Source organism: Saccopteryx bilineata, chromosome 5 (genome assembly GCF_036850765.1).
Source record: "Saccopteryx bilineata isolate mSacBil1 chromosome 5, mSacBil1_pri_phased_curated, whole genome shotgun sequence".
NCBI classification, from domain to species: domain Eukaryota; kingdom Metazoa; phylum Chordata; class Mammalia; order Chiroptera; family Emballonuridae; genus Saccopteryx; species Saccopteryx bilineata.
The window spans coordinates 139,744,356-139,770,568 of NC_089494.1; the positions used below are offsets into that span (position 1 = coordinate 139,744,356).

Sequence of the window (26,213 nt, forward strand, 5' to 3'; positions counted from 1 at the left end):
TATATACCAAGAGCAGTCAAGACTCAACTGCAACAGGAGGGCACACATAAAACACAAAAAAGACATTCCTGGAGCACCCAGCCAAGGTGATCAGGTGGACCGAATGACTGTGCCCCACTGGACATCTACTACATAAGGCCACCCTACCAAGACTGGGAGACTAAGCAGCTCTACCTAATACACAGAAGCAAACACAGAGAGGCAGCCTAAATGAAAAGAGAAAGGAGCATGCCTCCAATGAAAGAACAGTTGAAATCTTTAGTTCTTTCATTTCTCATTTCTTATAAAATGGAGGCATCTACTTGATACAGAGTTCAAGTATGCCCAAGGAACTGATGAGAACTTCAACAGCGTAACAAAGGAGATAGAAACCATAAAAAAGAATCAGTCAGAAATGAAAACTGCAATAACTGAAATGAAAAATACACTCGAAGGAATCAACAGCATAATAGATGAAGCAGAGGATCAAATCAATGATTTGGTAGCAGAAACCACCCAATCAGAGTAACAGAGAAAAAAGAACTTTTTAAAATGAGGAAGTGGCCTCTGGGACAACGACAAGCATAACAACATTGACATCATAGGAGTACCAGAAGGAAAAAAGAAAGAGCAAGGGACTGAGAACTTATTTGAATAAATAATGACTGAAAACTTTCCAAACCTAGTGAAGGAAAAAAACACACAAGTCTAGGAAGCACAAAGAATCCCAAACAAGATGAACCCAAAGTAGCTCACACCAAGACACATCATAATTAAAATGGCAAAGGTTAAAGACAAAGAAAGAATTGTAAAAACAGCAAGAGAAAGACAGTCACCTATAAGAGAGTTCTCATAAGACTGTCAACTGATTTCTCAACAGAAATTTTGAAGGCTAGAGGGAGTGTCAAGAAATATTCAAAGTGATGAAAAGCAAGGAACTAAAACCAAGACTGCTCTACTCAGCAAAGTTATTAAAATTGGAGGAGTGATTAAAGAGCTTCTCAGACAAGAAAAAGCTAAAGGATTTCATCACCACCAAACCAGTATTACCAAAAATGTTAAAGGGACTTCTTTAAGAAAAAGAAGGGAAAAAATAAAAATGAATATTAATAATAAAATGACAATAATGACATACCTATCAATAATCACCTTAAATGTAAATGGATTAAATGCTGCAATTATAAAGCACAGAGTATCTGAATGAATAAGAAAACAAGACACCTTGACCAGGCAGTGGAACTGGATAGAGCATCAGACTGGGATGTGGAGGACCCAGGTTCGAAGCTCCAAGGTCACCGGCTTGAAAGCAGGCTCATCTGGCCTGACTGGGGGCTCACCAGCTTGAGCTTGGGGTCGCTCACTTGAGCGTGGGGTCACAGACATGACCTTATGTTTGCTGGCTTGATCCTAAGGTTGCCGGCTTGAGCAAGGGGTCACTCGCTCTGCTGTAGCCACCCCCCCCCCCCCAGCAAGGCACATATGAAAAAGCAATCAATGAACAACTAAGGAAACTAAGGAGCCACAACAAAGAATTGATGTGTCTCATCTCTCTCCCTTCCTGCCTGTCTGCCCTATCTATCCTTCTCTCTGTCTCTGTCACACATACAAAAAAAAAAGAAAGAAAAAAAAAAGAAAACAAGACCCATATATATGCTATCTATAACAGATCCACTTCAGGTCAAAAGATACACACAGACCTAAAGTAAAGGAATAAAAAAAATATTTCATACAAATGGAAACAACTAAAAATAAAGCTGGGGTAGCAATATTTATATCAGACAAACTAGACTAAGACAAAGGCTATAATAAGAGACAAAAAGGACATTAAATAATGATAAAGAGATCAATCCAACAAGAGAATATAACTCTTGTAAACAACAATATGCCCAACATAGGAGCATCTAAATATATAAAGGAAATATTGATAGACATAAAGGAAGAGACTAATAGTAATACTGCCACAGTAGAGAACTTTAAGATCCCTGTTGATGTCACTGAATAGATCTTCCAGGCAGAAAATCAACAAGGGAACAGTGACCTCAAATGACACATTAGACCAGCTGGGTTAAATCAATATTTTTGAGCATTTTATCCCAAAGCAGTGGAATATACATTTTTTTCTAGTGTACATGTAACATTTTTAGGATAGATTGCATGTTAGGCCACAAATGAAGTCTCAATAAATCTGAGGAAACTGAAATCGTGTCAGGCATCTTGTCTAACCACAGTGGTATGAAACTAGAAATCAATTCCAAGAAAAAAAACTAAAAAAACCCCACACGAACATATAGATGCTAAATAACATCTTACTAAATAATGAATGTGGCCTTGGCTGGTTGGCTCAGCGGTAGAGCGTCGGCCTGGCGTGCAGGGGACCCGGGTTCGATTCCCGGCCAGGGCACATAGGAGAAGCGCCCATTTGCTTCTCCACCCCCCCTCCTTCCTCTCTGTCTCTCTCCTCCGCTCCTGCAGCCGAGGCTCCATTGGAGCAAAAAGATGGCCCGGGCACTGGGGATGGCTCCTTGGCCTCTGCCCCAGGCACTAGAGTGGCTCTGGTCGCCGCAGAGCGATGCTCTGGAGGGGCAGAGCATCGCCCCCTGGTGGGCAGAGCGTCGCCCCTGGTGGGCGTGCCGGGTGGATCCCGGTCGGGCGCATGCGAGAGTCTGTCTGACTGTCTCTCCCCGTTTCCAGCTTCAGAAAAATACAAAAAAATAATAATAATAATAATAATGAATGTGTTAACAATGAGATCAAGGGAAAAATCAGATGATACCTGAGACAAAAGGAAAATGAAAACACAACAACCCAAAATCTATGAGACACAACAAAAATAGTCTTAAGAGGGCAATTTATAGCAATACAGGCATACCTCACAAAACAAGAAAAATCTCAAATAAACAATCTAACCTTATACATAAAGGAGCTGGCGGGGGGGGGGGGGAATGCAGCAAACAAAGCCCAAAGTGAGTATAAGGAAGAAAATAATAAAGATCAAATCAGAAATAAGTGAAATAGAGACTAAAAACAAATACAAAGATCAATAAAACCAAGAGCTCATTCTTTGAAAAGATAAACAAGATTGATAAATCTTTGCCCAGACTCATCTAGAAAAAGAGAGAGAGGACTCAAATAAATAAAATCAGAAGTGAAAGAGAAATAATGACTGACACCACAGAAATACAAAGGTTTATAAGAAAATACTACAAACAATTATATGCCACAAGATAAATTCCTAAATATATACAATCTTCCAAGACTGAGTCCAGAAGAAACAGAGAATTTAAACAGACCAATTACAACCAACAAAATCAATTCAATGAACAAAAAATACCCAGCAAACGTCCTGGAATGGGTGGCTTAACAGGTGAATTTTACCAAACATTCAAAGAAGAATTAGCTCCTATTCTCAAACTATTCCAAAAACTTCAAGAAGAAAGAAGTCTCCCAGATTCATTTATGAAGCCAATATTATAATGATTCCAAAACCTGGCAAAGACATTACAAAAAAGAAAATTATAGACCAATATTTTTATCAATATAGATGCAAAAACTCTCAACAAAATATTAGCAAACCAAAAGCAGTCATACATTAAAAAATCATACACCATGGTCAAGTTAGATTTATTCTTGAGATGCAAGTTTGGTTCAATATCGAAAATAAATGAATGTGATACACCACATAAACAAAGGATAAAAATCATTTAATCATTTCAATAAAAACAAAAGGCATTTGACAAAATCAATCACCCATTTATTATAAAAACTCTCAGCAAAGTGGCAGTGGAGGGAACATATCTCAAAAGGCCATATATGACAAAACAACAGCTAACATCATACTCAACAGGGAGGAAAAGCTAAAAATGTTTTTCTTAAGATCAGGAAAAAGATTGAGATGTCCACTTTCACCACTCATTTAAAATAACATTGAAAGTTCTAGCCACAGTAATCAGAAAAATCGAGAGCTTATATATACAGCCATGACTTTATGGTCGATTAATATATGACAAAGGAGGCAAGAATATACAACAGGGTAAAGAAAGTCTATTCAATAAGTGGTATTGGCAAAATTGGACAGATACATGCAAAAAAAATTGAAACTGGACCATCTTCTTACATCATATATAAGAATAAACTCAAAATAAATTAAAGACTAAAATAAAAGACTTGAAACCATAAAACTTCTAGAAGAAAACATAGGCAGTATACTCTGACATTTCTGCAATATTTTTTCATATATATATCTCCACAGACAAGGGAAAGAAAACAAAAAATAAACAAATGGGACTACATCAAACTAAATAGTTTTTGCACAACAAAGGTACCCATCAACAAAATGAAAAGACAATCTACTAAATGGAAAATATTGACCAATGATTCATCTGCTGAGGGGTTCATATCCAAAATTTATAAAGAAGTCATTCAACTTAATATCCAAAAAACAAACAACCCAATTAAAACTGGGCAGAGGATTTGTGTACACACTACTCTATAGAAGACATACAGTTCTCCAATAGATATATAAAAAGATGCTCAGTGTCATTAATAATCAGAGAGTTGCAAATTAAAACTATAATGAGATATCACCTTACACCTGACAGAATGGCTATCATCAATAACCAACAAATAACACGTGTTAGTGAGGATGTGGAGAAAAGGGAACCCTCCTGCACTGTTGGTGGGAATGCAGACTGGTACAGCCACTGTGGAAAACAGTATGAAGATTCCTCAGAAAATTAAAAATGGAACTGCCTTATGATCCAACAATTCCACTTTTGGGTATATATAAAACAAAAACCCAAATCACTAATTTGAAAGAATATACACATTCCCATGTTCATTGCAGCATTATTTGCAATAGCCAAGATATGGAAGCAACTCCAGTGCCCATCAATAGACAAGTGGATAAAAAAGTGGTGGTATATATACACAATAGAAAATTACTGGAGATGACGTCAGAGTAATGGTGGGGTAGGAAACGATATCGATAAATCTCCCCCAAAACTCAACAAGATCTTCAACCAGAAACAGAAAAACCTATACTTGGAGCCTCCAGATGCTTCGTAATACACCCGAAGGTATGGTCGAGTGAAAAATTGGCTAAATATATAACCAAACCCCGAAGGAAATAGGGAGTAAGAAATGCTCCGCCTTCCTCACTAACCTAAACAGGGAGGCTTTCTCTGGTAACTGTGAATATAGAAACTGAGGCGGGCAAAGGGGGTGAATAGATCCAGGCCGCGGCACAAATGGCCGAACCAGGCTGTGGCACGGAGATCCAAGCCGAGGAAAAACTGATCCTGTGGCAACCCGGGCAATACAAGCTAACACTCGCGCCAAACCCAAACAAAGAAAGACAAGCGGGGCAGCCATTTTACCCAATCTCCTGGTCGGTGCGCAGTTAGTGGGCAAGAGATTTCTTCCTAAGCCCCGGGAGTGGGTGCCCGTGTTACCCCACAGAGAGGCAGAGTAAGAGGCCTTTCTGTGGGCCGAAAGCAGAATCTCTGGGCAGCCCCAGGGCCCAGGGAAAGCCGCGCACGGGAGGGAGCGAGAACTAATTCCAACGGTGGAAATTTTCCGTGCTGGTGGGGGTTTCACTCAGAGGGAAACGCGGCCGGCCTCATATCCTGGTCTGTGCGCAAATAGGGAGTGAGAGATTCCTCCGAGTGACTCGGCAGTGCGCGCCCGTGTTATCGCACAAAGGGGCAGAGTCAGGGGTCTTTGTGTGGGCCAAAGCAGAATCTCGGGCTGCCCCAGCACCTTGCAAAAGCCGCGCACGGGGACGAAGCGAGAACCAATTCCAACGCTGCAACTTTTCCATGCGGTTGGGGGTTTCACTCAGAGCATGAGACTGCTGGCCGGATATCCTGGTCACAGACAGTGAGTGAGAGTTTCCTCCAAGTGCCCCGGAAGTGGGCGCCCACCTGTGTTACTGGACAGAGTGGCAGAGCCAGAGGTCTTTGAGTGAGCGGAAACCCCGCCTGATTATGCTAGCAGCTCTGACTGACTGAGCCTTACCCAGAGCCCTGTGCTGAGTGGAAATAGAGTGGGGAGTTGCCAGCTCTTTGAGCCTCTTACTATCCAGGCAGAGGCAGCAGCAACCCCATAGCTGGATTATCAGGCTACTAATTGAGGAAGGAAAGACTAGGAGAAAGGCTCCAGGAACACGGACTCTCTCACTGTCGGAGCCTATAAATGCTAATGTGCCTCGACTGCCAACGAGACTAAAGCACAATACATGACATTGCCATAGAGACCTATCAACTGCAAACCTCTACCTGAGCGTGCCAAAGGGGCAGAACCCGGGGTACAGAGTCAAAGGAAAAGCAAGAAGATAACCTCTCAAAATCAAGAATAATCCGCAGACTTTATAACCTATCCCATTTTATTATATTTGTTCGTTTGTTTCTCTTATCTTCATCCTTGAGATTTTTTTTTTTCCTCCTCCAATTTAGTCGTTTAACTCTCTACCGGTCTTACACTCTCCTCTCCTTGAACTACACTACCCATAAGTGTTACATCTCCCATTATCTTTTCTCTCCTCTTCCTTTCTCTCTATGAGGGTTGCACTCCAAAACCCTTAACTCTCTCTCTCTCTCCCCTTTCATTTTTCTTCTTTTAGTGGTTCCTTCTTTTTTTCTCTCTCTTTCTTTTCTCCCTCTATATAAGTTTCTTCCTTTCTCCTATACATTTCCTCTCATTCAAACCTCAATAACAAACAAACTATCTTATCTGGGACTCAAACTTATGTTTGTGGCATTTTGGGGGTTTTTACTTCACCTTTTTAACTCACTACCAGTGCTCCCATCCCTGGCTCTCCATTTTATCTAGTTCTTGTTCCACTAAATAGAATAGTAATTTTTTAATTTGTCCCCCCATTTTTCTGTTTTCCTCTTATTCCTCTCATCATAACTCTTAGACAACCAACACCTAAAAGCAAATCATTTTATTCTTGACCCAAATTTTTTCCTTATTTGCTTTTTGTGGGTCCATACCCCCTTCTTTTTTTCTTTTTTCTTTTTCTTTCTTTTTTCTTTTTTTCTTCTTTTTTTTTTGCCCCTTTATTACTTTTCCCCAATTCAGGCCCTCCATCACAGACATTGTTTGTTATAATTCACAGTTCACCACAAGATTTTCTCAAGAAAAAGGGGAGAGGAGAGGAGAGGAAAAAAAGAGGGGGGGGAATTTCCTTTTTTTAAAATTTTTATTTTATTTTATTTTTCTTCATTTCATTATTAATTTTTTTTAAAAAAAATACTGTTTTCGATTTTTTATTTTTTTAAACTTTTTATTCTTTATTAAATCTCATTAATACTATCAACAAAACCACCCTCAGATGCCATTAAGGAAGAGAAAATGAAATATCATGGATACAAAAGAAAGAGAGGTAACACAGCTAGATGAGGAAAAATCTATGGAGAAAAAATTTAATATATTGGAAACCTTGGAGTTAAATGACAGAGAATTCAAGATAGAAATCCTAAAAATCCTTCGAGATATACAAGAAAACACAGAAAGGCAATTTAGGGAGCTCAGAAAACAACTCAATGAACACAAAGAATATATGTCCAAGGAAATTGAAACTATAAAAACAAATCAAACAGAGATGAAAAACTCAATTCACGAGCTGAAAAACGAAGTAACAAGCTTAGCTAATAGAACAGGTCAGATAGAAGAGAGGATTAGTGAAATAGAAGACAAGCAACTTGAGGCACAACAGAGAGAAGAAGAAAGAGACTCAAAAATTAAAAAAAAAATGAGATAGCCCTACAAGAATTATCTGACTCCATCAAAAAGAATAACATAAGAATAATAGGTATATCAGAGGGAGAAGAGAGAGAAAATGGAATGGAGAACATACTCAAACAAATAATAGATGAGAACTTCCCAAGCCTGTGGAAGGAACTAAAGCCTCAAGTTCAAGAAGCAAACAGAACTCCGAGTTTTCTTAACCCCAACAAACCTACTCCAAGGCATATCATAATGAAATTGACACAAACCAACAGCAAAGAAAAAATTCTCAAGGCAGCCAGGGAAAAGAAGATTACAACATATAAAGGAAGGCCCATTAGATTATCATCAGATTTCTCAGCAGAAACTCTACAAGCTAGAAGAGAGTGGACCCCAATATTTAAAGTCCTGAAAGAGAGGAACTTTCAGCCATGAATACTATACCCATCAAAGCTATCCTTCAAATATGAAGGAGAAATAAAAACATTCACAGATACAGAAAAGATGAGGGAATTTATCATCAGAAAACCCCCACTCCAGGAATTACTAAAGGGGGTTCTCCAATCAGATACAAAGAACAAAAAAAAACAGAGCCACAAGTAAAAGCTCCAAGAAGAACACAATAAAACCAAATTTAAACTGTGACAACAACAAAAAGAAAGGGGAGGAGAAGATGGAGATTAACAGTAGCAAAGGACGATGGAGTGCAAAAGTACTCACAAAATAGTGTGCTACAATGAACAGGGTAGGGACCCTTTTCATTACTCAAAGGTGCCACCATTGAAAAAACCACCACAGAAGCACATGAGATAAAAGAGATAGCAACAGAGGAAAGATGTATGGAATACAACCAAATAAAAACAAAAGATAGAAAAACGAAAGAGAAGGATCAAACAAGACACAAAACTAACAGAAAAAATATATAAAATGGCAATAGGGAACTCACAAGTGTCAATAATTACACTAAATGTAAACGGATTAAACTCACCAATAAAAAGGCACAGAGTAGCAGAATGGATTAAAAAAGAAAATCCAACTGTATGCTACCTACAGGAAACTCATCTAAGTAACAAGGATAAAAACAAATTCAAAGTGAAAGGCTGGAAAACAATACTCCAAGCAAATAACATCCAAAAAAAAGCAGGTGTAGCAATACTCATATCGGATAATGCTGACTACAAGACAGTAAAAGTACTCAGAGACAAAAATGGCCATTTCATAATGGCTAAGGGGACGCTGAATCAAGAAGACATAACAATTCTTAATATATATGCACCAAACCAAGGAGCACCAAAATATATAAGACAGCTACTTATTGATCTTAAAACAAAAACTGACAAAAATACAATCATACTTGGAGACCTCAATACACCGCTGACGGCTCTAGATCGGTCATCCAAACAGAGAATCAACAAAGACATAGTGGCCTTAAACAAAACACTAGAGCACCTGGATATGATAGACATCTACAGGACATTTCATCCCAAAGTGACTGAGTATACATTTTTCTCCAGTGTACATGGATCATTCTCAAGAATTGACTATATGTTGGGCCACAAAAACAACATCAGCAAATTCAGAAAAATTGAAGTTGTGCCAAGCATATTTTCTGATCATAAAGCCTTGAAACTAGAATTCAACTGCAAAAAAGAGGAAAAAAATCCCACAAAAATGTGGAAACTAAACAACATACTTTTAAAAAATGAATGGGTCAAAGAAGAAATAAGTGCAGAGATCAAAAGATATATACAGACTAATAAATGACAATACGACATATCAGAATCTATGGGATGCAGCAAAAGCAGTGATAAGAGGGAAGTTCATATCACTTCAGGCATATATGAACAAACAAGAGAGAGCCCAAGTGAACCACTTAACTTCCCACCTTAAGGAACTAGAAAAAGAAGAACAAAGAAAACCTAAAACCAGCCGAAGAAAGGAGATAATAAAAATCAGAGCAGAAATAAATGAAGTAGAGAACAGAAAAACTATAGAAAAAATTAATAGAACAAGGAGCTGGTTCTTTGAAAAGATCAACAAAATTGACAAACCCTTGGCAAGACTTACCAAGGAAAAAAGAGAAAGAACTCATATAAACAAAATCCAAAATGAAAGAGGAGAAATCACCATGGACACCGTAGATATACAAAGAATTATTGTAGAAAACTATGAAAAACTTTATGCCACTAAATTCAACAATCTAGAAGAAATGGATAAATTCCTAGAACAATACAACCTTCCTAGACTGAGTCAAGAAGAAGCAGAAAGCCTAAACAGACCTATCAGTAGAGAAGAAGTAGAAAAAAACATTCAAAACCTCCCCAAAAATAAAAGTCCAGGCCCTGACGGCTATACCAGCAAATTTTATCAAACATTCAAAGAAGACTTCCTATTCTACTCAAAGTCTTCCACAAAATTGAAGAAGAAGCAATACTTCCGAACACATTTTATGAGGCCAACATAACCCTCATACCAAAACCCGGCAAGGATGGCACAAAAAAAAGAAAACTACAGAGCAATATCTCTAATGAATACAGATGCTAAAATACTAAAGAAAATACTAGCAAATCGAATACAACAACATATTAAAAAAATAATACATCATGATCAAGTGGGATTCATCCCAGAATCTCAAGGATGGTTCAACATACATAAAACAGTTAACGTAATGCACCATATCAACACAACAAAGAACAAAAACCACATGATCTTATCAATAGACGCAGAAAAGGCTTTTGATAAAATACAACACAATTTTATGTTTAAGACTCTCAACAAAATGGGTATAGAAGGAAAAGATGTCAACATGATAAAGGCCATATATGATAAACCATCAGCTAACATCATATTAAATGGCACTAAACTGAAGGCTTTCCCCCTTAAATTCGGAACAAGACAGGTTGTCCACTCTCTCCACTCTTATTTAATGTGGTACTAGAGGTTCTAGCCAGAGCAATCAGACAAGACAAAGAACTAAAAGGCATCCATATCGGAAAACAAGAAGTAAAGGTATCACTTTTTGCAGATGATATGATTCTATACATCAAAAACCCCAAAGAATCCACAAAAAGACTACTAGAAACAATAAGCCAATACAGTAAGGTCGCAGGATACAAAATTAACATACAGAAGTCAATAGCCTTTCTATATGCCAACAATGAAACAATTGAGAACGAACTCAAAAGAATAATCCCCTTCACGATTGCAACAAAAAAAATAAAATACTTAGGAATAAACATAACAAAGAATGTAAAGGACTTATATAATGAAAACTATAAACCATTGTTAAGGGAAATCGAAAAAGATATTATGAGATGGAAGAATATACCTTGTTCTTGGCTAGGAAGAATAAATATAATCAAGATGGCTATATTACCCAAAGCAATATACAAATTTAATGCAATTCCCATCAAACTTCCAATGACTTTTTTAAAGAAATAGAGCAAAAAATCATCAGATTTTTATGGAACTATAAAAAACCCCGAATAGCCAAAGCAATCCTAAAGAAAAAGAATGAAGCTGGGGGCATTACAATACCTGACTTCAAACTCTATTATAGGGCCACGACAATCAAAACAGCATGGTATTGGCAGAAAAATAGACACTCAGACCAATGGAACAGAATAGAAAGTCCAGAAATAAAACCACATATATATAATCAAATAATTTTTGATAAAGGGCCGAACAACACACAATGGAGAAAAGAAAGCCTCTTCAATAAATGGTGCTGGGAAAACTGGAAAGCCACATGCAAAAGAATGAAACTGGACTACAGTCTCTCCCCCTGTACAAAAATTAACTCAAAATGGATCAAAGATCTAAACATAAGACCTGAAACAATTAAGTACATAGAAGAAGACATAGGTACTCAACTCATGGACCTGGGTTTTAAAGAGCATTTTATGAATTTGACTCCACAGGCAAGAGAAGTGAAGGCAAAAATTAATGAATGGGACTACATCAGACTAAGAAGTTTTTGCTCAGCAAGAGAAACTGATAGCAAAATAAACAGAAAGCCAACTAAATGGGAAATGATATTTTCAAACAACAGCTCAGATAAGGGTCTAATATCCAAAATATACAAAGAACTCATAAAACTCAACAACAAACAAACAATCCAATAAAAAAATGGAAAGAGGATATGAACAGACACTTCTCCCAGGAAGAAATACAAATGGCCAACAGATATATGAAAAGATGCTCATCTTCTTTAGCTATTAGAGAAATGCAAATCAAAACTGCAATGAGATACCACCTCACACCTGTTAGATTAGCTATTATTAGCAAGACAGGTAATAATAGCAAATGTTGGAGAAGCTGTGGAGAAAAAGGAACCCTCATACACTGTTGGTGGGAATGTAAAGTAGTACAACCATTATGGAAGAAAGTATGGTGGTTCCTCAAAAAACTGAAAATAGAACTACCTTATGACCCAGCAATCTCTCTACTGGGTATATACCCCAAAAACTCAGAAACATTGATACGTAAAGACACATGCAGCCCCATGTTTATTGCAGCATTTTTCACAGTGGCCAGGACATGGAAACAACCAAAAAGCCCGTCAATAGATGACTGGATAAAGAAGATGTGGCACATATACACTATGGAATACTACTCAGCCATAAGAAATGATGACATCGGAACATTTACAGCAAAATGGTGGGATCTTGATAACATGATACGAAGGGAAATAAGTAAATCAGAAAAAAACAGGAACTGCATTATTCCATACGTAGGTGGGACATAAAAGTGAAACTAAGAGACATTGATAAGAGTGTGGTGGTTACGGGGGGGAGGGGGGAATGGGAGAGGGAAAGGGGGAGGGAGAAGGGCACAAAGAAAACAAGATAGAAGGTGACAGAAGACAATCTGACTTTGGGTGATGGGTATGCAACATAATTGAACGACAAGATAACCTGGACTTGTTATCTTTGAATATATGTATCCTGATTTATTGATATCACTCCATTAAAAAAATAAAATTAAAAAAAAAAAAGAAATACAGAAAAAAAAAAAGAAAATTGCTCAACCATAAAAAATAATGAAATCTAATTATTTGTGACAGCATGGATAGACCTAGAAGGTATTATGCTAAGTGAAATAAGTCAGACAGAGAAAGACAAATCATATGATCTCACTTATGTGTGGAACCTAAAGAATAAAATAAGTGAACAAACAAAATAATAGTTGAAGGGATTAAGAAGTACATATTATAGTTACAAAGTTGTCATGAGGATGTAAAGTTCAGCATGCAGAATATAGTCAGTAATATTGCCATAACTATGTAAGGTGCCAGGTGGGTACCTGAATTATCAGGGGGATCACTTTGAAAATTAATTTAAAAAAATACTGAATGTTAACTGTGATTAAAAAATAAAATTTATAAAACAGAAAAAATATACCAGTATAAAGAACCACCCTACTCTTAGTAGGAGGCCAGTATCACTTTGCGTTAAAACTAGAGGACAGTCTTACTTATGAATACAACATGAAAAAAATCCCAAATAAAATATCATCAAATCAAAACCAGTGACATTACAAACCAGTAGGGGAAGAAATAAACAATTCAATAAATGGTATTTGGACAATTGACTATATATTAATACATACTTGGAAGATAGAAGTTCCAGATGAATTAAGAACAAATCTAATATTAAAAACATGTTATGAACTTGGACTAAGTAAGACCTGAAATAAGACTCGCTTGGCAACACAACTACGTTGTTACTCAGATCATATTATTTAGCTTTCTGAGATATTGTCTTTTGTTTTTAATCAATAGAATGGAGATGATAATAGAAGAATTGCAAAATATATTCTGATCTGGCAAAGTATAAATCTCATTTGTTACATTAAACTTTGTGGTTTAATAGTTGTATCTGATTCTGCATACTTCAGTCCTCTGGAGGTACTGAGATTTTATTTTTCCTGCTGCTATTAGGAACATATTTGAGTTGACTATGCAGAAATTCTCCTTCTATTAACTCATACATTAATTCCTATTGCTTAGTGCCTCTAGACATAACAAGAACATGTTCTCCTTTGACATTTTGGACAAGTTTCTTAGCCTACTGACATGATTGCTTGCTGAAACATGATTATGTATGCCAGCACAAAACAGTAAAAGATCTGGGAATTCTGGATAGTCTTTGATTTTCTCTTTCTGAGATCCATTCCCCTAGGAAGGAAATTATTGGTTTTATCAACTTAGTAGGTCACTTTCAAGCACTCTCACCACTTCTCTGCAGTGAGGATTGAATGCTTTACCAAGCAGAAGTAAACACATTTTAAGGTTATTTATTTTCTCTCTTGAGCAAAAAAGTAAAAAGACAAATGTGTTTCATTGGTAAAACTGTTATATTGGTGGTTCAGCTGTTTTTTCCTTCCCCTGATGACCAGTTCTATGACTCAGTGACTATGTCTTGATCAAGACTCGGTTTTCAAGAGACAGAATCCGATTCAAAGCAACCCAAGATAATTTCTAAGGAAATAAATTGGCTTCCATAGGTGGAATGTTCCAGGCTGGGTATAGCTTCCTGCATAGCTAGTTGGTTTGCATGGTTAAGGCCTAGCCCCACCTGATGCATATGGAATAAACTCCTCTCAGAAAGAGGCGGGGCCTTATTGGTGGAAAGAAGGGGGACAGCACTGAACTGGCAAAAGCAGTAGCTGACCACAGCAGTATGGAAGATGTGTCTTGGTTCCACACATTGTATACCCGGTGCCTGCATCTCTCCCTTAGGATAGTTTGCATGGAGGGGTTGCAACATTACAGCAGTCTTTCTCGGTCACGGAGCTGATTGCCTCTAGGATATCTGCTTCAGGTTCGTGAATCGTCTCCATCCTGAGGCTAGAAAACAACTTGCCTGCACTGCTTCCCATTTTGCCCCCAAGTTATTTTGTTGTGATATTCACTAAGTAACAATTTCACACGTTGTGTGAGGTTTAATTGGGACAGGATGATGTACCATCCATGACCATTGGGAAAGCAAATGCTCATAACTTCTTTCAGGATTTGTGTAAAAATGTCTTCTATGGAGGGTTATGGGTCTCATTTTCCTGGAACTGCAGCAAATTCCTGAGGCTTTGTCATCCTTGTCTGAAGGCCTGAGGGCAGTAGTTCTTGATCCGCAGCCTGTTAAAATTGTCCTTGACCTCAGCTGAGGGAAAGGACCTGCGACCTGCACCTCTAATTGCTTTGGGAACCACAATCTAATTGTTCCCCACTGCAGAGCAATGACTGGAGCAGGACAGCACGGATGGCAAATACTGCGCAGACTACTGGGATTCCCGCAGCCTGCCGCACCCCAGGGAAGTCCAGGGGCATGACTGTCTTTCATTCCATGGGCCTCTCTCCGGAGAGGCTGAGGCACCTTCCAGTTTTTTGTTCCAAAATTAGGTTTGTTTGTCCTCGCTCCACTCTTTCCATCCTCTCTCTCCACAGACTCTTAGCCATTAGAGTGCTTTGTCTCAAGTACAGGAGCAGCCAGCGGCTATTGGTAACCATAGGCAACCATGAACCTGTACTAGCTATTTGTGCTATATTTGTAAGGCGCAACCTAGCCACTGGCTGAGTGGATGGGAAAATGTGCTCTGTGGATGTCTTTGTACAGTAAAATATTGGCTTCTCTTTTTTTAGAACGACCAGTTCATGGGCGAGATGCAGATAATTGGAGGCTATGATCTTTCAACACTGGCTGGAAAGGTTTGTTAATGTAACGGCTCAGCCCGCACTGCTGTCTGATGTTGTGGGGAATTGGTGACCTTCATTTCAAGTCAGCACTTGCAATACATTTCACACACTCTCCAGGGTTTGCTAATTAATGCAAATGTCTGTGTGAATTCTTTTAATGATTTCTTCTTTATAAAACACTCCTTTTATAATGCTTCCAGGACATGAGGCAGACCAAATCTTTCGTCTGCGTCTGCGAGCTTCCTTCAAATCTTGTTTCAGACATCCTTGTATTAGCAGACGCCTTGGCCCTCCTTGTTTTTTCCTTTCCGTTCATCCTTTCAGGTACATCCTGAATGGGAAGCTTTCCCCTTTATTTTTCGGCTTTGTGTCTCTGGTCCCGCCTCAGCACCCGGAGACTTCAGGAGGACAGCTAATCAACAGGTTTGTTGAAATGTACAAAATTGGGTGAGAGAAGAAAAAAGACTTTTGTGACAGCACAGTTTTCAGCCCTTTGTCCTTTCTCTGTTATTAAAAAGATTTAACTCATTAGATCATGGAGGAAACACCTTTAGTTTTAACATGGAATTCCAAAACTTGCCAATGCTTAGTAATCCAGTGGGGGGGGGGGGGGGGGAGATGTTTGGCTTCTGGTAGGAATGCCTACATCAGAAGGAAGAGTGGCTTCGTAAAGCAGATACTCTTTGCTACGATGTGACTGGAAATGAAAGTTTTGCTGTGAATAAAAGCAACACAATTTGTTTTTTGCTCTGCTCTACTGATATGTCTTGTATTCATTATATCTAAACAACTTCGGCTTTCTAAGTAACATGGTTCGGTCTGTTACACAAGCTTAATCTCTCATATGGATTGTTGCTATTGTTATGCAGTGCCCACATGGTGAAAAGGAATGCCAGTCACATTTAATAAAAAGATAAATAATAACATAAGGGACACTCCAACGCACAAGGATTCTCACTACAAAGCTGCTTACTTCCCTCTGCACTGGAGGCAACATAGCAGCATCCAAGTGTTAGTGCTAAATTACTATCTAGCAGTAAGTTATGTTCATAGCAATTGGAACTAACTTGATGTTAATGTATCTATCACCAGGCCACCATTTGATGTTACTACTTCAGTGCATAAAACAACATCCTGGAAAGCTAAAATACTCAAAGCAATGTCCAGAAATTTATCATTTTTAACACCTCTGGAGTGGTCTATAAATGATGCCATTTTATATTCTTTTTTATCTTTTAACTTTATTTTATCTTTATGACATGTAGCTTTTTATCAATATTTGGAAATTTGCACATTGTCAGTTCAGAATCTCTATATCATATGTATCAATGTATGTATGTGTACATCTATAGTAATATGTTTAATTTCTGTGTGTGATAGCAGATCACCTCACTTAAACATTACATTTTGGTCAAATGGGAAGTAAACATCAGAGGTAAAGCTAAGTTGCAGGCTGTAATTTTGTGGAAATATATCATCATTATTCCTGAAGGTCAAAAGCTGGAAAGTGGTATTGAAAACAGCTCAATATTGAACTACATCTTTTTTATATAGTTTTCATATGCAAATGTTAGTTCAATTTGAAGAATTGCTTTCATGTAGGAAAAGATCAGCCAAACATAATTTAAGTCATTATACCAAGCTCATATTATTACTGTACTTTTTTCTTCTAAGATCTGAGATGAAAACTCAGCTTATAAGGTTTGTAAATAGCAACTGTATTCTAAGTAAATGCATGTTTTAAGAATTGAGATGCAACCGACATACAACATTGTATTAGTTAATCATTATACAGCATAATGATTAAATATTTGTATATATTATGAAATGATTACCACAATAAGTCTAGTTAATATCTAGTTAATGTAAGACATTTTAGGACTTTGCTATATGATGCTGCCTTAAAGGTTTATTACACAAAAGAAATATACTTTGTGCTTTTGCCATGAGGTCTGTCAAAGTAGCAACTCTAAGAATCTTAAATGAATCTCTTCATGAAAAATACTACACATAGAATTGTGGTCCTTCTGTCCTTCCTTCAAAAATCATCTTCTATTTTTTTTAGAGTGATTTACTTCTCTCTTAGGTAAGCCCTGGATAGTTCCTTCCTTTAAGAGAGAGAAAGGAAGTTGACTTTCTTACTGGAAGTTGAGTGAGCAGAAGGCGTGACATTGCTATTCCTCAGTATCCCCTCCTATAGTTGCTACAAAGACCCCCCCAATGAGAAAGTAGAGATCATGTAAGTCAGGGGTCCCCAAACTTTTTACACAGGGGGCCAGTTCCCTGTTCCTCAGACCGTTGGAGGGCCGGACTATAAAAAAAAAAACTATGAACAAATCCCTATGCATACTGCACATATCTTATTTTAAAGTAAAAAAACAAAACAGGAACAAATACAATATTTAAAATAAAGAACAAGTAAATTTAAATCAACAAGCTGACCAGTATTTCAATGGGAACTATGGGCCTGCTTTTGGCTAATGAGATGGTCAATGTGCTCCTCTCACTGACCACCAATGAAAGAGGTGCCCCTTCCAGAAATGCAGCGGGGGCCAGATAAATGGCCTCAGGGGGCCACATGCGGCCTGCGGGCCGTAGTTTGGGGACCCCTGATGTAAGTGTTCCAGTAGGAGAGGTGGAAAATGAGCTAGCAGTAAGAATGACAAGAGTTGGCTTCAACCTTTGCCAACATGACAAATCATTCTTTCAGGTGACACAGTGCCAATTTATGGTATTTTTACACTCTCCTTGTGTACAGAGATGCATTTCTATATGTTTCAACATGTGCCAAGTAAAACCGCTTGGACTTAGAATAATACACTTGGTTACTATTTCTAAGATGAGTGAACATCAGTTAACCAGGTTCTCAACTGTCACAACAGCTTAAGGTTAAAGACCCTGCCGTTGATGTGCCCAGGCTCACATCAGAAGGGAATGCCAAACACGCCAGTGCAGACCTCGCTGGGTGCCTTCAAATGATCTTGAATTTGCCCACGTCTCTCCATCTCCTTAGTAACCTCCCAAGTCTAGACCTGTGCTACTTAATGTGTGATCTAGGGCAGAGCTCAGCAAACTTCAGGTAAGGGCCTGAGAGTAAGTCTTTTAGGTTTTTGTAGGGCATATAGTCATAGCATGAAAGCAGCCATAGATAACATGAAAACAAGTGGCTATTTTCAATAAAGTTTTAAATAGTCAGCAGGCCAGATTTAGCTGGCAGGCCCTCGTTTGCCAACCTTTGGTCTAGAAACCAGCAAGGTCAGCCAGAGGGATCATCTTAAATTACAAATTGGATCAAAATACTTGCCTACCAAAAACCTTTCAGCAACTTCTCAGTTAAGGTTATCAGATTTAGCAAAAACAATGAAAAACAGGTTCAATTTGAATTTCAAATAAACAATGAACAGACTTTTTTAGTATAAGTATGGCCCATGTAATATTTAGAACACACTTAAACTAAAAAAGTTATCTGTTACTTATGCGAAGTTCAAATTTAAGTGGGAGTTCTGTATTGTATGTGGCAGGCCCACACCCAGTGCTCGAGATTCTACTCCAGACTCCTTAGTCCAGTTGGTAAAACCTGTGTGATCTGGCCTTGTCTCCTTCCCAGCATCCTCACACCCCGTCCTACCCTCCTCACGGTGCTGCAACCACACTTGCTAAGCTCCTGCCAGGATCTTGGACAAGCTGCAGCCTCCACCTGGAATCCACTTTCAGCCTGGAGTCTGTGTAAGGGAATCCTTCCCTGACTAAGGGAGCACAAACTCTCTAACAAGACTCTTTTCTGGAGTTTAAAGAATTCCAAAGAAGGAATGATTCGTTGGGACTGAAATTGCCTTAGTGAAAAGCATATGAGCTTTTCTTTCTACCTTTTTCTTTTTATTTAAAGATTTTATTTTATTGATTTTTTTTAAGAGAGAGGAGAGAGAAAGAGGAAGATGGGGGATAAGTGAGAAGCAGCAGCACATAGTAGTTGCCTCTCATATGCGCCTTGACCAGGCAAGCCCAGGGTTTCAAAGCATCGACCTCAGCGTTCCAGGTCAATGCTTTATCCACTGCGCCACCACAGGCCAGGCCAAATGAGCTATTCTTTGGGACCAGGATGTTGGGAATCACACAGACCAGGGAGGCAGAGCAGCCTGGAACAAAGGGAGGGGATAGGAGAGCCAGAGGACAGCCATGGACCAGTGGAACTGAAGGAAATTAGTCAGAAACAGGGAAGTAATAATTTTAAAAAACCAAGCATGTACATCAGACATGGTGTATAGTATACATTGAATTTCTCAACAAAGAGTTTGATTTGCTCAGAAAAAGCAAAGAGGGGCCCCAAATGTTGTTGAGCAGAAGTGACATCAGGAAGATGTGTTTGGGGAAAATGAACCTGGCCAGGAGGGTGGTACTGACGGAATGAAGAGAGGGGCTACAGGCAGAGAGCCCACAGGAGGCGCGGTGTGGAGCCGCCTGCATGTTAGTGGAGCTACACAGCAAAGGAGGAGTGGGAGAGGAGGAACAGTGCTCTCAGGAGCAGCGGCAGCTAAATGATTCAGTGAAGGAAGGCTCTAGATCAGTGGTCCCCAACCCCCGGGCCATGGACCAGTACCGGTCTGTGGCCATTTGGTACCAGTCCGCAGAGAAAGAATAAATAACTTACATTATTTCTGTTTTATTTATATTTAAGTCTGAATGATGTTTTATTTTTAAAAAATGACCAGATTCCCTCTGTTACATCCGTCTAAGACTCACTCTTGACGCTTGTCTCGGTCACATGATACATTTATCCGTCCCACCCTAAAGGCTGGTCCGTGAAAATATTTTCTGAAATTAAACTGGTCCATGGCCCAAAAAAGATGGGGACCACTGCCCTAGACCAGCCTCCATGCACCTTCCTCTTTCTTTCTTTTTCCCATCCTTGCTTCCTTCCTTCCTTCTTTCTTTCTCTTTCTCTTTCTTTTTTCTCTCTTTCTCTTTTTCTTTTTTTCCCATTTCTTTCTCTTTTTTTGAAGCAGAGAGAGAGAAGCTCACAAGGAAGGCTGGCTGAGTCATGGTTCTAAATAGGTCATGGCTGTTGAGTAAAAGGAACCCTCAATGATGAAGTTAAATGGCTTCTTCACTCAACGTTAAAAGCATCTTACTCGGCAAGTTTAAGCTGTCTGTGCACCGTGCTTTGGCTGAATTTTTTTCAAAGTTGATTTAATCCTGGCACTTCATAAAATGTGTATAAAGCAAGAAGATTTTATTCCTGCTCAAGAGAAATCTCTGAAAGGGTGGAAGAAACCGAACGCATGGGAACAAGCTCAGCTCTGGCAGCTGGGAGACACAGATGTGCAGGTCAAGTCAAGATGCGAGCGCCCCACCCCCACCCCTCAGGAAGAGTCTGTGCCAGAATGAAACATCGGAACCTGCCAAGGTTTCCTGCTTGGCTGCTTTAACTCTTGAAATTATTCCTTTTTATTGCCTCTGATGAGGCTAAGGACAATATTGGAAATGTCCACCAACTGATGATTCTGGCAGTTTTGTGAATTATCACACAAAATGAAATGGCTGAACTACATTCCCGTCGCCATGGAGTTTATATTCACACTTCTACTCCGGCTAGGCATCCACAGTCAGCTCATCACCCTACTGCCGTCCCTTCTGTGGTGTGGCCACAGCCGCAAAACTGTGCTGCTGAGGATTAGACTGTGATGTGCTCATCATTTTGCATTTTAAAAGACTAGAAGTAGGAATAACCTATTTAAGAGAAACCACTTATACTTGTATAATTCATTCCTTCTCTTTGTTTTTCTTTAGTATGCTCGATGTGATTAGCTTTGATTAAGATCGTGCACTAGCAGAGAGAGAACACACATCAGAGATTCCCCACAGAATTTTGCCCGTGGCCCCCAGGCTGCAGGTTTTCCTGGCTTTCTGGGAGGAGATGAGCTAGGTGTGATGAGACGACTAAGGCAGAAACTGGCGGACAGCTCAGAGTCAGTGATCAAAGTTATCAGACTGCAAGTGTTTAGGAGGCACAGTGTGTTCTGAAGAGGTTTCCAAGGATGCCCACTCAAAAATAAACTGGGGGGGGGGGTAAATTTTAGAGGATTTCTTAGTGCCCGATTAAAAGCAGTAGACATTAAGTATAGCTCAATTAAAGAGGAATTGTACATCGTTAAGGAAAAAAATGAAAGGATGTATCAAAAAGATAATGAACTAGAGAAAGTGAAAGAAATGAGGTCAGAATTGTCATGTTCCACAGGCATTTCTTGAGCAACTACTGTATATCTGTCTCCACGTTATATATTAATAGTATAAAAATGAGCTAGCCTTTGTCCCTTATCTCATGGAGTTAATCTTGATACATGAAAATGTAAAGAGATTAGTTCTTATAGACGTTCATAAAATGCCTCAAAGTTGGGGTAGTTGCTTTCTCTCTTCTCTTGGGCTACTACTTCTTGTTTCACATGGCAGAATCAACCTTCCAAAGGGCGAAGGGCATTGCTTTGGTTAGAGGTAAGCTGTTCACATAACATGAGTGCCACTGAAAAAATCCAGACAGAGGCATAGATTGCTAATGAAAGAATTTGAAAACATAGTGTGATGTTCTGTAAAAGAGAATAAATATATATATATATATATATATATATATATATATATATATATATATATATGTAATGACCGCTCTATATAACTCACTAAATAGCTCTGGATATCTGCTTAGTCCCCTCTTACTAGCAGCTGGTTTGTCCATAGCAGCATTCCCTGCCCATCATTCATGAACCCACTAAATAACAGAGAGGACTTTGTATTGTTACAGATATTATCAATCCATTCCTTAATCCTCCAGAATCCTCTCAGAAATATTTATAGTTAGACCATAGCTAACCAATGTTTTCCTCATAATAATCCTTCTAAAAAAGAAGAGCTTGTTTGCCCTGGCCAAATAGCAGCATCGATCTGACATGCCAAAGTTGCAGGTTCAGTCTCCAGTCAGGGCACAGCCAAGAATCAACCAATGAATGCATAAAATAAGTGGAACAACAAATGAATGTTTCTCTCTCTCTCTCTCTCTCTCTCTCTCTCTCTCTCTCCTCCTCCTCCTCCTCCTCCTCCTCCTCCTCCTCCTCCTCCTTCTCCTCCTCCTTCTCCTCCTCCTCCGCCCTCCCTTTTCTCTCTAAAACCAATTTTAAAAATTTAAAAGAAAAGCTTGCTTAAAAAATATGGAAGATTGTTTCAGTATAAGTCACAAGAAGATGATAGAAAAACCAATTAAGAATTCTAAGAAAAGAATAAGCAAACCCTAAAAAGAACTATAATTATAGTACAGCACTTCAGTCCTGATTCGGAAAAATGTAACACCAAAAGATAGAAAGTCACAACAAAGTAACTGCATTGGGAATAGGGAAAGGAAGTGAGTAAGTCTGCAAGAACTAAATTCTCATCTATTATATAATATAGTAAATACATGATGTCTAAAATTATTAAATTGAGAAAAGAAGTAGAGAAAAAGAGACTATTCTAAATTAAATGAGAATTAAAAATCCAATGCATAGTCTTAGATTGACAAACCAGCTACAAAGGCTATTTTAAGGACAACTGGGGAAATTTAAATATGTACTAAGTTTTATATGATATTAAGAAATTATTTTGTTTAATAATATTTAGCCATGCATAATAAAGAATATCATGATAACTTTAATCTATTTTAAAGTACATAGCATTTTAGAATACTTTAAACAGGCACACATCAATACTTAGAAAACAGACATTTTTATTTGATTTTGAACATGTGTGTATGCATGACCTTGACTTTAACACATTTTAAAACGTGTTTAAGTGATTTTGACAATATATCTCTAGATTAGTACACATCTAAGTTCCTTCCAGGAGCCACGATGTCTTACAGTTGAAGCTTATCTCTTCAAAGATGACTCTTGCTTTGCAAGTCTCTAAACTTTCAAAACACAGATTAACTACATTCAGTACACTTTACTTAATTAAGCAAGATTGCAGACTGAGTGTAGGAAGGTTTTTCATTATCAGATTAAGACAAAAAGTGACTGTGACCTAGGAACCAAGTATTTATTCTTCAAGTATTCTGTTTGGTTAATAGGCATAGTAAGTAAGTCTCAATCAAACGAAAAAATGCACATCCTAACTAACTGTTATGGGTTGATGGTTAAGATCAGAGCAAATGTGTTTAAAATACCCAGGGGACTCCTGTGTGGTTCTCAGGGTAGAGAGAATACTGGGAACGTGACATCCTTTAAAAATTGACAAAATAATCTTACATTTTAATGATAAAATTTTTTAATGGATTTGATGAATAAAATACCATACTTGAGAGAAAAACACTTCTAGAGAGAATTTCACTTCTAAATGTATTTGACACATAAAGTAGTGTGCAAATTCAACCAGGTTTTAGTTGCTTGGTTAACATTTTCCTCACTTAAGTCTCCTCTGTATTCACCATAAGTAAGATATCTAAGGTGTAAGGCTTGATCCAATTTTTAAACTATTATATGAATCATTGGGATAAATGAAAGTTCATCAAAAGAAAGAAAACATTACATTGAGGGAATATCCATACCATTTAGTTAATTGGAATGGCATATTAGCACAGTCATTTTAATTTGGTGGGACAGTATTGACATGTAACTACTAATCCATTTAATTGGTTGATTTAAACTCACAAATAAGAGTAATTAGTTATTATTCCTTCATTCAACAAATAATAACTTAGCATCTATATACAGATATATCTGCTGGGGACTGAGAATACAGTAATAAGCAAAATAAATATGATTTACATCCTCATAGACTTATACTCTAGTGGGGAAAACAGGTATCAAACATGAAATTTAAATGAAACGTAACCAGTGTTCTTAGGGGAGAAGTCGATGAATGTCTTAGGAGCACCTGGCAAGGAACCTAACCATGTCATTGAAAATATAAACCAGGCACCTGCCAGTTCTTTATCTCACTCACCCCCTTCCTCGTTGCCCCAGTAGAGCCCAAGCTCTACATTGACCAGGCATTTCTGATTCAACTTCCCTGTGCAGTGGGACACTCCTGCTTATCAGTAGAGCTGACAGCCTCTTCGAGACTACTCTTGAGGCGGCTATGAGGATGCTACTGATAAGTACCGACACTAACAGCCACTGGAGGAAAAACACGACCAACACAAGTTAGTTGCAAGAATCACACAGGCAGTTTATTACTCACAAATCCTTTTGGCGTGCCTGGGTACAGCTTAAGGGGACCCCGTTGGCGTGCTCCTCTTGGCTGTCTTTGGTCAGAGCTCAGAGTGGTGTGGAGACAGTCCATGTTCACGCTGGAGTCTGGGTGACTACCTGAGCAGGGGGCCCCTCAGCTTTAGTACCTTTTCTGCCCAACGCCTTCTAACAGGTGTCAATCTACAGGATTATCACCTCAAACTACCTTCTTGGGAGTTCCTTGCAGGGAGCCCCTTTTATGTTAATCTACTGAAATGTTACATCAAGCCACTTTTTAAGATGTTCCTAGGGAAGCTTCTTGTTTATGTTAACTTACAAAGTTATGAGATCAGGCCCTGACCAGTTTGCTCAGTGGTAGAGCGTCGGCCTGGCGTGCAGGAGTCCCGGGTTTGATTTCCGGCCAGGGCACACAGGAGAAGCGCCCATCTGCTTCTCCACCCCTCCCCCTCTCCTTCCTCTCTGTCTCTCTCTTTCCCTCCCGCAGCCGAGGCTCCATTGGAGCAAAGATGGCCCCGGGCGCTGAGGATGGTTCTGTGACCTCTGCCTCAGGCACTAGAATGGCTCTGGTTGCATCAGAGCAACGCCCCAGATGGGCAGAGCATCGCCCCCTGCTGGGCATGCCAGGTGGATTCCGGTCGGGCTCATGCAAGAGTCTGTCTGACTGCCTCCCTGTTTCCAACTTCAGAAAAATATTAAAAAAAAACACACACAAAAAAAAACAAAGTTATGAGATCAGGCCACTTCTTATCTATGTATAACTTCACACACACACTAACTGGGCCTTGTTCAAAAGTCAGAGTCTGTTTATCACATTACAGAGTTATGACATCAAGCCACTTCTTATCTATGTATAACTTCATACACACACACTAACCGGGCCTTGCTGGAAAGTCAGAGTCTATCACATCTGCACACACTATCTTAATTCTTATCCAGATAGCATAACTTTATTTAATTTTCTTAATTAATTTTAACATTATATCTTAATTACTTTTAAAAATCTTCCATATTTTTTATATTTCTATATATTTAATTATTTTAACATTATATTACTACAACTCTCAAGGATGAAAACTTGAGAGTAAATACAGAATCCCCAGTGATGTTGGAGGCAGTGTGGGAATAGGGCTGTCCCAGTTGAATATGTGACCCCTCTGCAGGGCGTTGTCTCTATTAGCAATGCAGTTTGTGTTGGCTTTGTTTTCCTGGAAAATGCTTAGTAAGCTTTGTGTCCCAAAGAATGCTGGGCGGGGCACTTGCCAGAATTATGAAAGTGGGTTGACTATGGATAGCTCTTCAGACAGGTAACAGGATTTAAAATAAGACTGCTCCTTACCTGAATACAGATAATTAATAAATAATGCAGAACCAACCAATTCTAGAGAGACTGTTAAAATGAGTCTGGGACACCTGGGTTATCTCCAAGGATTTGGGTAAGATGGATGGGGGAGGACCAAATAAGCCAATTGTAAAGTTCCAACTGTAAGCAAAATGTGTGTTTATTTTGTGAGCCTGATTTGTATTAGAATCTAACTAACCGGGTGGTGTTTGTTTGTTTTCTTTCTTCTTCAGAATGTCCTCATTGTTGAGGTAAGCTGATA

General features: G+C 38.7%; 1 protein-coding gene across 1 annotated transcript in view; it reads left to right on the forward strand.

Annotated features, from left to right (window-relative positions):
* PRTFDC1 (phosphoribosyl transferase domain containing 1) overlaps positions 1–26,213 on the forward strand; it is a 116,405-nt gene that overhangs the window by 82,270 nt on the left and 7,922 nt on the right. Inside the window, exons 4-5 of the mRNA XM_066232410.1 lie at positions 15,347–15,412; positions 26,185–26,202. Of these exons, the coding sequence (XP_066088507.1) occupies positions 15,347–15,412; positions 26,185–26,202 (84 nt within the window). The remainder of the gene's footprint in view (positions 1–15,346; positions 15,413–26,184; positions 26,203–26,213) is intronic.